Source organism: Arvicanthis niloticus, chromosome 7 (genome assembly GCF_011762505.2).
Source record: "Arvicanthis niloticus isolate mArvNil1 chromosome 7, mArvNil1.pat.X, whole genome shotgun sequence".
Classification (NCBI taxonomy): domain Eukaryota; kingdom Metazoa; phylum Chordata; class Mammalia; order Rodentia; family Muridae; genus Arvicanthis; species Arvicanthis niloticus.
In genome coordinates, this window is record NC_047664.1 from 7,286,582 (window position 1) to 7,302,501 (window position 15,920).

A 15,920-nucleotide genomic window follows, 5' to 3' on the forward strand; every position below is an offset into this window, starting at 1 on the left:
TACAAAAACCTGACATCCTGACAGTTTTGCAAATTTGTGTGCATCTCTACTACAGAGAGGTGACAGATTAGGAGAGAGCAAGACATGGAGCCAAGACAACTATTTGAAAGGATCTCACTAAGTTCAGGCAAGAAAGAACTGGGTGATAAGTTGAAGGCAGAGAGGGAATAGCTTTGCTCCTGCTGTCTTCGGGACCTGTTGGTGTTACCTACCTACAGAGATATAATAGTAACTTTTCAATGGAAAGTTGTGGTTTTGCTGTTGTTTGATGTTGTTTTTACTTCTGAGAGCTTCTGATGGATTAGCTGAGAGCCAGAAAGGACCAGACCTGATGAATGGGATATGGAACAAGTTCTAATGCTGTGCATATTATTGTCTTTAACAGATGATTGTCCTAGGTGGCTGGGAAATCAGCCAGTGGGTTAAGCAGTTGCCATGAAAAACATGAGGACCTGTGTTTAGATCCTCATCACTGATATGAAAGCCATGTTCAGTAGTGTGTGCCTGTAATCCCAACACTGACAGGAAGAGATAACCAAATGCTAGGGGCTTTCTGGCCAACCAGTTTAGCTGATACAGTGAGTCCCAGGTTCAGCAAGAGATCCTGTCTCAAAATGATAAGGCAGAAAATGATAGAAGAGACCTGTCTATCCATCTCAGGTCTCCACATGTACATTTACAAACAAATATACCCTCAACTACACTCAAATTCATGTACTCGAATCACACACAAACATGAACACACACACACACACACACACACAAATACACACAATAAAACAAGAAGAGATACAAATGGACAAAACTATTGAAAAAATTGCTCAGCACCATAATTGTCAGCACAGTGTCAACAGAAACCCACCGCCCTGTTACAATCAGGAAGAACAATGATGAGCAGTAAGAAGGATGTGGAGAAACACACACTTTACATAGTAACTGAGAAAATAGCCATTTGAGGAAAATAGTAGGGAGGGTCACCAGAATAGAAGAGCATGGCATCCTGCATTTCTATTCTGGAGCCATGTGAAAGATTCAAAACAGAATATTAAACAGATATCTGTACTCCTGTGTTCATGAGAGCAGTCTCTCACTCACAACAGCCTGTAATTACAGAGTTCCAGGAGATCCAACACTCTCTCCTGGTGACACACACACACACACACTTAAAAATCAAAATAAACCTTAAAAGAAATAAACTATGCTACATCTATAGAATTCAACTGTAATTATTATAAGAATCAAATTCTGCCAATGTTGGCAACATGGGTAGATATTGAGGATATTGTATAGAGTGAAGTAAGCCAGGCAAAGAAAGATGGGAGCTGTATTTTTCCCTGTATTTGAAATCCACAACTATCCATCCTATAGAGATAGAGAACAGAAAGCTTGTGGTCAGATGCTGAAGGGGCAAGGGAGAAGGAAGGATGGAGAACAGATGTTGCACTAAGGGTGGATGCTTCAGGACTGGAGGGATACATTTTAGCAAAGTGTGATGTTGCAATGACCACAGTAACAGTGTGACACTCAAGATTGTTAAAGGAATATATTTTTAATATTCTTCTGACAGAAATTATAAGTGAATAGGATGAAGAATGTGCTAATTAGCTTGTGTACCTAAATCAAAATGCTCTGATGGTATGCATAAATATCTGTGATACTGATAAGTAAAAACTTTTGAAAAGATACATGTAGACAGTTATAGAATACCAAGAGCAAGGTCTAGGTCAAAGTTCATTATACACATAATACCTAGATTTAGTTGGTTTCTACTGTAACCAGTATCAGGATCCTTGCTTTGTAAGAAGATTCGGGGAATGAAGGAGAGAACAAGAAGAGAGATTAAGGGGTGCAGGTGTGTGTGTGTGTGTGTGTGTGTGTGTGTGTGTGTGTGTGTATGTGTGTAGGGGAAGGGATAGGAGGGACTGAGGGATGAAGGGAGTGGGGCTAGAAACTGCCTTGAGTTTTTAAAACACAGCTATAAAGTGGACAGAATGGTAAGTATTCTTGAACAACTTATTCACTGAATAATTTCTAATGGAAACTTTCTCAGTACTTTTTAAATAGATAATTTCTTGGGAGGAGTTGGGGGAACCAGAAAACTGTGTAAGAGAAGAATGAATAAAAATTTTAAAACACTGTTTATTATTTAGTGCATATGTGGTGTGCCTAAATGTACATGTGTGTAGCATATGTATTCAGTGTCTGCAGAAGCAAGAAGTGGGCATATGATTCTTTGGAGCTGGAGTTACAGGCGTCTGTTAGCTGCTTTGTGGGCTCTGAGAATGAAACCGGAGTCTTCTGCAAGAACAGCAAGTGCTCTAAACCACAAAGCCAACTGTCCAGCTTCCAAAGTAGATAATTTTTAAACTTTTTGATTTACACACAATTTCACGAAACAACCTATTTCTTCTCTACATTTTAATGTGCAGATAATATCAAATGCTTCTCATAAAATTTGAAAATTGGTCACTCTAGAGGAATACAAAAATCTTATTTGTTCTGTTCAGTTTTTTTTTTCCTTTAAGTTTAGAATGTCATGAGCATATTTCTTTAAGCTGATTCTTTATCAGTTTAAAAAGAACAGGAAACTAAAGAGGATACTGTGTGGAGACATTGCTGTCCAGCATTCAACAGGACTCTTCATATGGGCCCTGATAACCACCTGCATCAGATCCAACAAGAGCATATTAAAAAGCCAGCTCTGCCCACACTCTGCAGGAGAGGGCCAGCTATGGCCTGGACTCCACAGTGGGACCCAGGTGATTCAATAACTGAGAATGAAAGGTCCTCAAGATACAATGGAAATACTTATTCACCTTAGCTATCAAGCTGGGCCTTAGGTAAAATAGCACAGTTTTGGTGATGTGTTGGCTAGGCCATCACTGAAGGAGCAGTCCACACACCCAGGCTTCTCACAGATACCAAGCCATAATTTTATTTTAGTTTTCATAGTAAAAGCCAAATATATGTTGTTCACTATCTTGAGGTATATGTATATATAATCAAGAAATATCATTTTTATTGAATAAAAGAAAATGAGTTTGGAAGACTTCATCCCATTGGCCCAAGCCATGTATTTATATGTGCGCATGTATATATCTGTACATATAAACACACATATACATATATACACATACAGAATATGGGGTGATAAGTTTTCATCAAGAACCACTTATATAGTCATGCATGACCTTAGTCACTGACCACCATGGAGGCTGGAACTTGAACTCTACTTTGAAGATTGTACTTGTCTCTTCTTGTTGTGAGCATGAAACCACCACTTGAACTTTCTGTGTGAAGCTTAGTTGAAAGTCTTGATTTTGGTTCAGAAGAGAAACAAGCAGCATATGCAAATACAAGGTGACTCCAGGGTTACAGAGACAGGTCGGCAGAAGTTAAAGGGGAGTAGAGTGAACCCCAGTAAGTGGTTAGTTCTGGGTTGGAGATAAAAATCAAAGCATTCTTAGTATGACAGTTAATATGAGTGTAAGTCAGCTATGTAAATGACACCACCCAGCAGGGTCCAGTGACAGGGAAGATTTGGACCCCACAGTGGCAGGGTTTTTTTGTCTATATAGAACCCAAGATTTCTTATGCTATTGGAATGCTAGTAGAGTAGTTTTTTTTTTTTTTGTTTTTTTGTTTTTTGTTTTTTTTTTTTTATAATACTATCACCAAATAGCCACAATCATTATGGGTTTCTTGTCTCTAGGCTCTGAAGATAAGAGTTGAAATAATTCAAGTGTCTGAACATGTAGTTTTATAATACTATGTTTAGGATTCTACATCCCTCAGAGATTTTCACCAAGACCTTTCTGGCCAGGTTTGTAATAAAAGACAGGACTGCTGCCTAATTAGAACTGGGCAGCCATGGGAGCAAGCCTGCAGGCACTTGCCCAAGGCTCAGTGAGCAGATGGCCACAGGCACAAAACCATCACAGCGATTGGCACCTTGTCGGGTACCCGGAGCAGAAAAGAGCCTGGAAAAGTCCTTCCCTGGCTGCCCTTCCCTCAGAAGCATATTGGGAGCACAGGATGGGGAAGATGCCTGCTCACTGCCAAGTGAAGTTGAGCTGCCCTTTGAAATCCAGGCTGCTGCAGCCTCCTGGGGAGTCAAGCTGGTGCCCTTAAGTAACCAGAGTGGATCTTAAGGAAGTGTGTGCCCATTTTATCTAGCATAGTGAGAGCCCTCAGATTCCATTGAAAGCTGCCTCGTGGGATGATAATATCACAAGATGGTAGAGGGTTCGGAGTCCTCCACAGATTTTCCTGGATGGTTAAGTACATGGTACGAGCTTTTCTGATTCAGAAGTCTCACATTTGGTAATAGATGCACAAGCAATGTGTTTTCCAAGAAGTACCACTGGAAGGGTCATTATCATAGCAATCTAATTTGTAGAGCTTTGCTAATGTGAAATTTCCAATTTCAATTTAATTTTTAAATAAACTTGTGCTTATTTCTAAGACATAAGGAGATAGGTATAGATACTCAAAATGATTATAGTGAAACAAGTAAGCATACTTGTTACCTCACATGGCCATCCCTTGGTGTGTGTCGAGAACACAAATCTAGACTATAATAAGTATAATCTACTCTTGTCATCACTCCGCCACTGGATCCCAGACATGGCTCATCCCATGTATTTGTCTCCTTTCCCTTATATTCCTTGTTCTCTCCTCCACACTCCCTGGGCACCACTGCTTTTGTCTTTCTCTCTGTACTTGATTTATTTTCTACAAGTTCAAGAGGGAACCCGGAGCTTCTCATGTGGTCATTGAGTTCTGTCAATGAGCTATACTCAAGCCCTGCCCCCTTTTGTTAAGATGTCTCATACAAGTTGTATTCTGGGATATTCTTGTGGCTGGCATCACTTAATAAGTGATAACCTAAAGACCCATCCACATTGTAGCAAATGTTAAGATATCCCTTCAGAAAGCCAAACAAGATTCCATGTTTATATACATCAATTTCTTTCTTGAAAAACCAGGAGCACTGGCTGCTCTTGCAGAGGACCCAGATTTGGTTCCCAGCACCCACAGGATTGCTCACAACCTTCTGTCCCAGAAGACCAAATGTCTCTCCTAACCTCTGAGGGCACCAGGCACACTGGTGGTACATAGATATTTATGTGTGTAAATCATTGGTAAGTAGAAACTAAGATATTTTTTAATTGAAGATCCAGATTTTTTAAATATAAGGACTTGCTATATTTATATTGCTTAATATTTCAAACCAATACCTTGAACTTGTTGGACTGTAAACACATAACCATTATATCACATTAAACACACAAACACACACACACACACCAATTTAATTAACTTGTTGAATCCATGGTAAATAAAAAGGTCTAATTTCTAGATTCTACCTACAAAAAAAAAATCTGTCAACTGAATTTCACTATGGAGAACTTCCACCTAGTCTTACTCTGATGGGGATAATATAACTCTAAAATTTACATAACAATGATATTAGTCTCTTCTGCATTTTCAAACCAGTTTGGTATAGTTGAGGGTTGCTTCTGTTCTGTTATTTATTCAGTAACAAAGTCACAGGCAATGTACCTCACTCCCATCACTACAACTTTTCTCCTTTAAATAGACATGCTGTGTTGCTTCCTAGGGTTAAGACTTTTGAAGGAGGGAAAGCTGATTGTCTTAAATCTTATATCATTTGATGATAAAGGTGACTGCTCTCTCTGCAGCCTGACCCTTCTAGTAAGAAAGTAGTAAGGAGTTTTCGATGGCAAAGCTACAGACAGCTACCTACTGAACAAGTTACCCTATAATAGTATTTCATAATAGTAGGTTGATACGTAGTCACATATACATATGCTTTTAGAAAATATACAGAGCAAATATTTTAGTGAAAGATGTTAATACTATAATCTGAGAACACATAAAATTATCAAATTTGTTTTTAAAACAAGATTTTTAAAATGCTATCCAAAGATACAATAGGCATGCAAATAAAATATAATGTAAATAACTGAGGCATATAGAAATAAGGTTTAGTTAATAAACAACATCAATAAACTCCTATCTATCCACAACAACAAAATCGCACATTGAAGATTGTTCCCCTCAGAAATTAGAAAGATAAATCAGTTATTCTCATTTTTCTAACTGAGAAGTAACTTTTAGACCACTTCTGAGGAAACTCCCCCACTCTCACTCCTTATTAACACAAAGAATGACTTCTGTCTGCTCTGGGGTGCCCTGGGCTCCTGGTCCTACTGCATCTTTCAGCTTAGTCTGTGTAAGAGAAGTTGGCAATCATCCACAGGCTAGGATTGGCTTTGCAAACCCATCTCTTCTTAAAATCGGGCTCTAAACTGCAGTTCTACTAAGGAATCTTTATATTTGACTCTGTGTTCTCCAATTTTTTTTTTAATGAAATACCCCTTTCTCCTCATCCCTGTGAACCCAGAAGAACCAGGGCATGGCTGCCAGGCTACTTGGTTAAGAGCCTGTCCTTTTATTTCCCCAACGATTTCCTGCATCTAGGACAAAAATCTTGATCTACCATGTACACAGGCCTAGAGTTGGGCTCATTTCAATATGAACTATCTGAAATCTACTTTCATTTTCTTTATGAGTCCCTTGTTGGGAGAGCTATCTGAACAAAATGAAATTCTTCTCAGAATATATACAAATTCACGGCAGGTGAATTCCTTCCCCTAGGAAAGCCTACACTACCCCCTACAGTTGTACTGATAAGTGTTAGCACATAACACACAACTTAGCATTTAAACTTGACTACCTCCAGCCAGGATCTTCTCCTCCAGCTCTGCCATCTGCTTCTTATAGGCCCTTAAAGCTGCTTCTTTGAAGGAAGGTCGGATTCTCTTTGGCTTCATGACCTCTGGTGGCTCTACAGGGGGGTTTTGGTTTTCATCTTCTGCTAATTCCATTTCAACTGCTGGTTCATTTAAGGTTTCCAGTTCTCCTTCACTAATGATGTCATCGGCCTGCCCATCATAACCCTCGTCTTGTGGGGTCTCATAAGGAGTTTCATAGGAAGGGTGGTCATAGTCTTTAATGTGTTCATCTACTTCAGTGACACTAGTCCTGTTTTCTAGCTTAGCTAGGACCTGCTCCATCACTTCAACGTAATCTGTCTCACTGTCAGCCACTGGCTCACAGTAGTCTTCCTCTTCCTCAGCTTTATAGTAATAGGGTTCTGTGTAGATATCAGAGTCAAGGGTGGTACTTGACTCATTTGCAGTGGATTGAGATAATGTCCGAAATCTCCCCATTAAGGAAGAGCCGCTGTCCTCACACCCACTGAGACTTTGTGTGCTCTTGTTCCACACCACTTCCAGGGCTGACTTCGCCCTCTGAAGAGTAGATCCAAATTTGGGGAACTTAAAGGTCTTATCAGAAAGATCAATGCTTAGCCGACTGTGCCAGGATTTGGGCTGGGCCCCCTCGGAATCATCACTTTGCAATTCACTTTGACTTCGATACATCATGGATGGATGGCTTTGGTTGGGGTACAGGTCATTAGAATTGGCTTCCTGATAAGAATCATACTGGCCAACCCACTGGCCTTGTGGTTCATTATCCAATCCAGGGCATGGAGAAGAGTTGTCATCCTGGGTTAAATCATAGCTTTCAGAGTCATCTTGCAGGTCACTGTGGCACTTGCCTAGGTCATCTAGGTCTTTGCTGGAGATATCCAGCTGTTGGTCAGACAAACTGTTGGTGTCGTAGTCAAAAGGTTCCTGGGTAAATGAATCTAAACCAACATCAGTTCCTTGCCCTGCTTGATTCCACTCCTTCCATGGAGACAGGTCCTCATGCAATGAGAGCTGGGAACCACTGTAATTGCTTCGGTCTCCAGATGCACACACCATGCTGTTGCTCATACCACTGTCTACTGTTTCTGTATTCTCGATTTCACCCTGTCCTGACACTGCTGGAATACTCCCATCCAAACCCTGGTCCTGTGGACTATGGTACAAGGCAGGCATGCCCTCCTGTTTCCTCTGCCAAAGTTCCCGGTCAGAAGACGAAAGGAGGGAGCTCCCATTAGTTCGACAGAAAAACTGACTTTCAGAAAAATCCTCTGAATAAGACTGACACAATTTGGAAAAATCTGACTCGGAGCGACTAAGTTTAGGAGTGAAGAAGTCACTCTGTGAATGCCAGAGTGGTGTGGCCTCCACATAGTGAGGTGTTTGCTTTTCAGGGGTACTTGGTGCTGGCGGTTGGGAGGGCCGTTTATTGTAGTCTGACTTCTGTGTTCTGCTGTTAGATGCTTTGCTCTTACTCCGAGCGCTGTGTGACTTTGAGCTGAACTTCGAAGAACTTCCCTTTGCTGGAGAGTCAGCATAGCTGCTTCTGCTGAGGTCCGACTCCAGTTCTCTGTCACTGTCATTTGGTGACAGCCACGCGTTCTTCTTGGCTTTGGGCTCTGGCGTGGATAACTTCATATCCATGCTTTCATATGTCTGGGAAGATGGTAACACCCCTTTCTCCTTCCGTTCTCTGATATCGTAAGTTAGAATATCTGTGGAGATCCCAATGCCTGTGCCTTTGAGCTTGTATGATTTCTTTAAGACAGAATCCCTTTGCTGAGGGGTTTCAAAGTACACTAGGATGGGTCGAGGTTTTGCATTTGGGCAATCCCTTTGCTGCCCTATCCTCTGAGCAAATTCAATCTTAATAGCATTTGGTACATCTGAGAAACCCATTTTATCTACAAGAATTTGGTACACCACACTTTCCACGTATTCGTGTCTTTCCTCAGGCACATTTAAAAATCTCAGGCTAACTTTACTCCCCATGTGACCCAAGTGTTTAATGTAATCATGGATGTCCCTAGTTTCCCTTCGAGCCTGGACAAACCCTGTCCGAAGCTGTTCAATCTCGCTCTGGACTACCTCCACGCTGCTGGAGATCTCATCGATAGAGTACTTGAGAGCATTCACGTGCCCTCGGAGTTCGGAAAGTTCTGTTTCAATCTGACTTATACCCTGAAGCTCTTTAAAGATCATTTCCATGACATCGTGGGTTTGGCTAATGCAGCCAGAGGAGCTGAACCCTGGCTCCAAGACATTTGTCTTTGGGTTTCGAGCAGTTCTGTCTAAAGATTTGCTTCTTATCCCCCAGGTTTTCTTCACGGTGCTCAACTCCGAGTCTGAGGAGACGCACTCTTGGCTCTTCTTCCATTTCCTCAGTTTCCGTAGGGCACCCAGTTTTAAGGTATGGAGGGTGCGCTCCCCATCTGAGCTGCCCTCGGAAGGTGCCAAGCTGCTGGAGCTCTTCCTGTTACGTCTGACTGGCATGGTGTGTGTTGACTGAACCTGGTTTTCCGTGCTGCTCCTTAGCTCACTGAAGGATTCAGAGTACGAGCTCTCAATTGAAGACAGCTCCTGAAGCAGGTCCTCATCACTGTTGGTCACGGCTGTCTGCAGGCCGTTGGTGATAGCAACTCGGTAACTGAATGTGGGTGACAGAGAGAAGTCTTTGTGACCTTCTTTGTCTTCTATGGAGAAGTTATGGGTGGATGAGCACTTTGCAATCTTTTTTACAGTGTTTTTCAGGGCATTTGACAATTTAGGGGGTTTGGTGTGGCCAGCAGTAGGGAAATCTTGATCTTTTTTCTGCTGACAATTCTCTTTCTTTTTGGTTGTATTTCCCAATTTCTTTGTAAACATTCCTTTGCAAAGCTTATGTATATAAGCTAAAATCAAGCTCTTTAAGAGACTGGCCACCATGGAGAGCAATGAGGGTTAGCTTTTCTAATCCAAGGACATGAACAAGGCACTGGGATGGTAGTCTGTAAACCCAAGGCCAGCATTCCTGTTCACCAGTGCCATCAACTACCAGCAGGAGCAGGATAGCAGATGATGCTCCCCTGGGAATTCACGGGTCTGTGGGGTCCACCAGCCCAGTTTCTCTACTTCTCTGGAAGGGAGGCTTCATAGCTATTTCATGTCCATGTGACTTCATGATGTGTCTGAAAAGGAAGAAATGCTATAATGAATACCAGAATTCAAGTCCACATTCTTCCCATCTCTAACATTTCCCAAGGTATTTGTGATATGTGATGTGTGCAAAATTACAGAAGAGGCATGTGGTTCCCAGAATTTAAATCGAATTGCATTCATTGTATGATGCCCTTTCCTAAATTATTTATTGCAGTTGAAATGGTGACAGAAGGTATTAGAATAACTTTAAAAACTTAATAAAATGACAACCTGAACATGGCCATGATGCCATGTTCGGATTAAAAAGTTAATAAATGATCATTTGAATGTGGTCATGTCACCATCTCCACTCTATATCTTTTTCTAAACTCACATTTACTAACAGAAATATAAGGAAATAAGCATATTCTCCCTACTCTAGACTCTTCAAATTTACCATATTTATAGGGTCCATGTTTTTAAAGACTTTTTCCATGCAGGCAAGACTTTTTACACTAGAAATAACTTCTTGATCTTATAGCGATTCAATAATTGAGCATCCCTTAAACAAAGATTAAAATAGTCAAAATTAATAATTATTTCCAATGATGAATAATTGCTAAGAGATCAATGTAGACATCCAGTCTGACAGTAGACAAGCATGAACTGAAACACATTTTAAGATTATATTAAATTGAGCAGTGGAAACAACAAAAGGCATAGTATAGCTGCCTTAAAACTAGAAACACTAAAAGCAAAACGTAAAAGCCAAGGCTTGAAAGAGCATTGCCAGCTTAAACCACTGGTACATCCACCTGGCAACGTGGCTGAAAATTCATCCTTGGTGTTTATTAAGAAGATCATCAAAACTGGGTTCTGAAGCCACCAAATAAAATTGCACCACAGATGAAACAAGCATACAGATAATCAATAAGGGACTGGCCAGATTCCTTCCTGCTATTTGTTTTTGAAGTGTGATTGACAGACAACCATGACACCTTCATGACAGATTCCTTCTCAGACAACAGCAAGAAAAAATTCACTTTCCATGACTACATGGCAAGCAGCCTTCTCTATGATAGACTCTCAAAAGACTTGTGAAGTTGTTTATCATTGAGATATATCCCAGGATGACAATAACACCAAATTCTTTGCTTGTTTTTGAAGAATGTATCTGGGTAGATAAGCAGCCTAGTGTAATTCACTAAAGGATACATCATAATCTTCATGAAGTTTTTTGGAGTCTGCCTCAATTTACTTGGAACACCTCCAGTTTCACTTCAGTCAGGCACCGCGGGGACTTGGGAGTACACACTATGGCAGAAAGCCAAGCTTCTCAAGGGAAGGGGTATGTGAATGAAGAAGGCAGGAGAGCAGATGCAGAGAGAGAAGAGAGAGAGACTAAAAATTCCCAAGCCTTAGAAGACTCCCACCTTGAGAGTTGCAGGTGCTCTTCTCTGGGATGATTTCTGACTCATTCACAATTACAAGCCAGCATTTATTTTCTACTAATAAATGGTGCTGAGAAGTTAACTCCTGAATTAAATGTGCTCAGAAACTTTATTATGCATAACTGTGATCTCTCCTTATAAAGAAAAGACTTAGGAAAGTGAAGCTAGATCGGAACGCATGAATCATTTTCAATGAGTTTTGGAAGAATGAAGTGTTCTACCAATTTCTTCAATCTAAAATATTGTTTACCAAGCCCACACACGATGTCTGTGCTTTGCTGACATAAAAGCAGTAATTCTGTGACTGTGTCTGATGTTCTCATACCAGGACTATATGGCTTTCATTGTGATTCAGAATTGTCCCTGTGGGTGAGAATACTTAGAAGAAGCACCATCCAAATGGAAGTCCTGTCCCACTAAACACAACCCAAGAGCATGTGTCTGTAACTGCCCTGAGGAATCATCTTCCTCTGTATCACAATCATACAGAATGGCTTGGACACTACAGGCCTGCACTCATCTTTACCTCAGTATCAATACTCTGAGGGCTCAGACCTAATATAAAGCTTGTATTCTATAATATATTGATGGATATAAAGCATATATGTATGAGACAATAATGGCAGGTAGGACTTGGTATGAGGAAGCAGGTCAGTGGAGACTATATGATGCCCTGACCCCTTCCTATTATCATTTCCTGGCAGTTGGGATGTGGCCACCCTCTTCCTCCCTCAGCTCCCACCTCCATGGTATCATGTCTCGCTACAAGGCTAGAAACAGAGAGCCAAGTGAGCATAGACTGAATCTCTACTCTTTTCTTCACCCAGGCACTGATGTCAGACAGATTTTCTAGGGGCAGAAAACTATACTATTTCTTCCTCATGCTAAGTTTTCTCTTCTTTCAAACACAAAATTTCTCTAAAGCCAATACGATTAATCTACGAAAATGTTACTATGGAAAGCACCCTGACAGTCTCGGGAGCATATTGCTCCAACAAAAATATTCAAGGGACAGTTCTCTGTGGTTTTGATTCAGTGTTGTGTATTGTTCTAAGCTTATCTTTCTGTCCCCGGTTCCTTTGCCTTGCCCTTCTACCACATGTTTTGTGACTGTCTGTAGAATGCCTATGTTATCTTAGACCTAGCAAAGATCAGCTTCAGTCTGGCTACTCCTAAATTTCGGCAATTGATCCTTTCTGCTCCGATAGAACCTTGAATGTACCTCCATTAAGAAAGCCTCACAATAACCATTCACGGGAAATATTTTACTTACGTATCTATCTACCTTCCCAATTTGACTGCAAACTGCTGAAAAGCAAGGACCATTTGGCTTTAACTATTTCCATTGCTTGCTACATCATATTTTCTCAATACCGCATCAGCTAAATGAATAAATACATAAACGGGAGAACACACTCACTAACTCACAAGTCGAATAAATCAAGTCAAAGAAGGCAGAAAGGGTTGACCTTGGCCCAAACAATACAGAGAGGATGCATTGAGAAAGATGGTCATGGTCGGCCATGGCTATAACTTGAGAACATGGAAGGATGAGGCAGGAGAATCATCATCAGATGCCAGGCTGTGATACATAGTGATTTCCAGCCAGGAAAACCTGAAACAAATTGAGAATCTGTCTCAAAAAACCAAAACACCTTTATGGCCTTAGAGTCACTGATTTGTCAGATGTCTGTGTCCAGTCCAAAAGGGGGCATCTCTATTATCCACTCTAAGGCCCAGTGAACATTGTGGAAGATGGAGTGACAGGAATATATATGGGGACATCAGGAGAGTACTAAGAAATGCTGTCTTCTGGAGGTGACATGGCTGTTGCGATCATGAACACAGCTACATTCCTTCTGTATAAAACCGTCATGAATGTACACACGTGTATGTGTGTATGTGCATGCACACACACATGTACACACAGACTTGAGAGCAAAAGTGGGTCTAGATTAAGAGGAAGAAGAAGAGGAGGAGGAGGAAGAGGATAAAGAAGAAGGAGGAAAAAGGAGGAGGAGGAAGAGGAGGAAGAAGAGGAGGAGGAAGGAGCCAGCAGGCATGGGAAGGCTATGAAATAATGGGAATACAAAAACATTACAAATAAACAAGTAAGAAACTGTCAAAATTTAAAAACAAATTTTAAAAAATTAACAATAAAAATTTAAAAAAACATTGGCCTGAAGACCAACTACCAGAGTCATACCAGCTAATGTCCAAAGATGGAAGAGTGTCTCCCTTGGCCTGTGAAAATGCTTACAACAGGAATTAGTGGGTGAAGAAACTGAGCCAGGATCTTGACAGTCTTAAATGTAGGTTAAGTTCCATTTGGTGACAAGGCAGTAATTGCCAATAGCTTCCGACATTGTCCTGGATACAGATTTCCTGTGAGGTAATCCAGTTTAAGCACCCAACTGTGATCCTGAGAAAGTGGCCAGCCTTCTCCTCTGCCTGAGTTTATACATTTAGGACACCAGAGTAGAAAAATAGTACCTTCTTCAGAAACTGTAATGTTTAAATGAGCTAACACATGCAAAGTTCTTACAACAGTGTCTGAACACAGAGCACAGCCAAGCGACTCTTAGTTGTTGCTAGGAGAGAGAAAGGTAGTGACAAGAAAGGAGAAGCAGCTAGATTACAGGGGTATCCAATGAGATCAAGGCAGATGTGAGATGCAGTTTCAGTCCCTTTAAAGAATGAGATGAGAAGGATACAGACATCCTAGATAAGCAGATGGAAAGAAATCCTAGCACCTGTCTCCAGCCACATGTTTCACTCCTGAGATTTCACCTTCATAGTTACTATGTCCCCTGTTCCTCTTCCCCATTTATTTTTTTGTCACAGAACCAGAGCAGCTTCAGGAAAAGCACTGTTGAATTATCCATGAGACTCATTTGAGACACGTAACCAGGGTAGGAAACAAAGCTGATATGTAATGAGCATGTATCATGCTCCAGAAACTTAAATTATCGCAATAATCCATACTGAGACACTAAAGAAGGCATAACTGTGCCTATTAACATGGATGAGGAAAGCAACAATTCAAAGAGAAGAAAAGTAGACAAAATATAGACAGTTGAGTGAAGCATATAGCCTGGTCCTCAGTCAGCTAATACAAAGAGTACCTGTAATGCTGACTCAGTCTTTAAGATATACACATGTATGTGTATACAGATACTCTCTGTTCTTCACTTTATTTCAAATAAAATGACATTCTGGTGAGGAAAAGAAGAATAGAAATAGAGGAAGTGGGGACAGAAACAACATATAGTCATCTATTTCTCAATTACTGCTATTCAAGGGTTCCCCTATGCTCTTTTCCTCTGTTATGTTTAATTTCACAGCACACGTCATATTACATAATGAAATTTGAGAGGAGAAATTAAGATTTAGGGAAGCAAACCATTGAAGGTTAAAACACTGGGCTGTTGCTGTGGGAAGTCTTAATGTTAACATTTAGTTATTACTTACTATATACCAACCACTATAAAACTTCTCATTTTTCATCTCTATAATATTTGTAGGAAAGAAGTTGAGGTGTTGAGCTTTGGGAAATTTGTGCTAGATCATGCAACTAACCAGCAATATCCCCCTTGGCTCTGATGCAGCTAACCAGCAATACCCCCCTTGGCTCTGATGCAGCTAACCAGCAATACCCCCCTTGGCTCTGATGCAGCTAACCAGCAATATCCCCCTTGGCTCTGATGCAGCTAACCAGCAATGCCCCCCTTGGCTCTGATGCAGCTAACCAGCAATACCCTCCTTAGCTCTAAGCTCCAGATTTGGAGTAAGACATAAAAATTCTGAAACTAGCCTTAATGAAATCATGTTTATTGATTAACTAATTCATTTTGTAAGGGAACTGTTCAATGTGACTCAAGTTGAATAATCCACATGGACTCTTACCAAAGGCATGCAAGTCAGAGACCTGAGAATTCACAGTTAACTTTCATGGAGAAAAAGAAAAACAAAGAGGCTGGGCTGGTTAAAATGTAGAACAACTGCCCCCCTAATCCCCAAACTTCCCCCCTAATCCCCAGGTTCTGGGCTTGACCATGAGGCTGACTCAATTCTGACCTTGACCCTGGCCCAGGAACCTGAGCTTGCTACCTGATTTTCAGATGTTCTATTTACTATTCTACTATCTGCTTAATTCTGGACAGATATGTTGGACTTACTCATTTATGGCATTTATTTTTAAAACTTTAATATGTATATTAAAATATCTATTAATTATATATTATTATTCAAATAATTAAAAATAAAAAGGTATTTTGCTTACATGTATGTATGTGCACCACATGCAGGCAGTACCTGCAGAAGTCAGACGAGAGCACTGAATTCTCTGGAACTAAAGTTACAGGTGGTTATGAGCTGCCATATGGATGCTGGGAACCAAACCCTGTTCTCCTGCTAAAACTGCACGTACTCTTATCCATTGAGCCAGCTCTCCAGCCAACTGACTTTTTTCTACACTGACTTGACATTAGCCACAGTCCACTGAAATTAGGGATACGGTGAATCCCCAAAGCAACACAGCATGCAAGTCTCT

General features: G+C 40.8%; 1 protein-coding gene across 2 annotated transcripts in view; it reads right to left on the reverse strand.

Annotated features, from left to right (window-relative positions):
• The window catches only part of Unc13c (unc-13 homolog C), a 478,076-nt gene that overhangs the window by 443,949 nt on the left and 18,207 nt on the right, over positions 1-15,920 (reverse strand). For both annotated transcript variants that reach the window (XM_076937868.1, XM_076937867.1), the window contains exon 2: positions 6,764-9,967. In XM_076937868.1, the coding sequence (XP_076793983.1) occupies positions 6,764-9,725 (2,962 nt within the window). In that variant the 5' untranslated portion in view covers positions 9,726-9,967. The remainder of the gene's footprint in view (positions 1-6,763; positions 9,968-15,920) is intronic.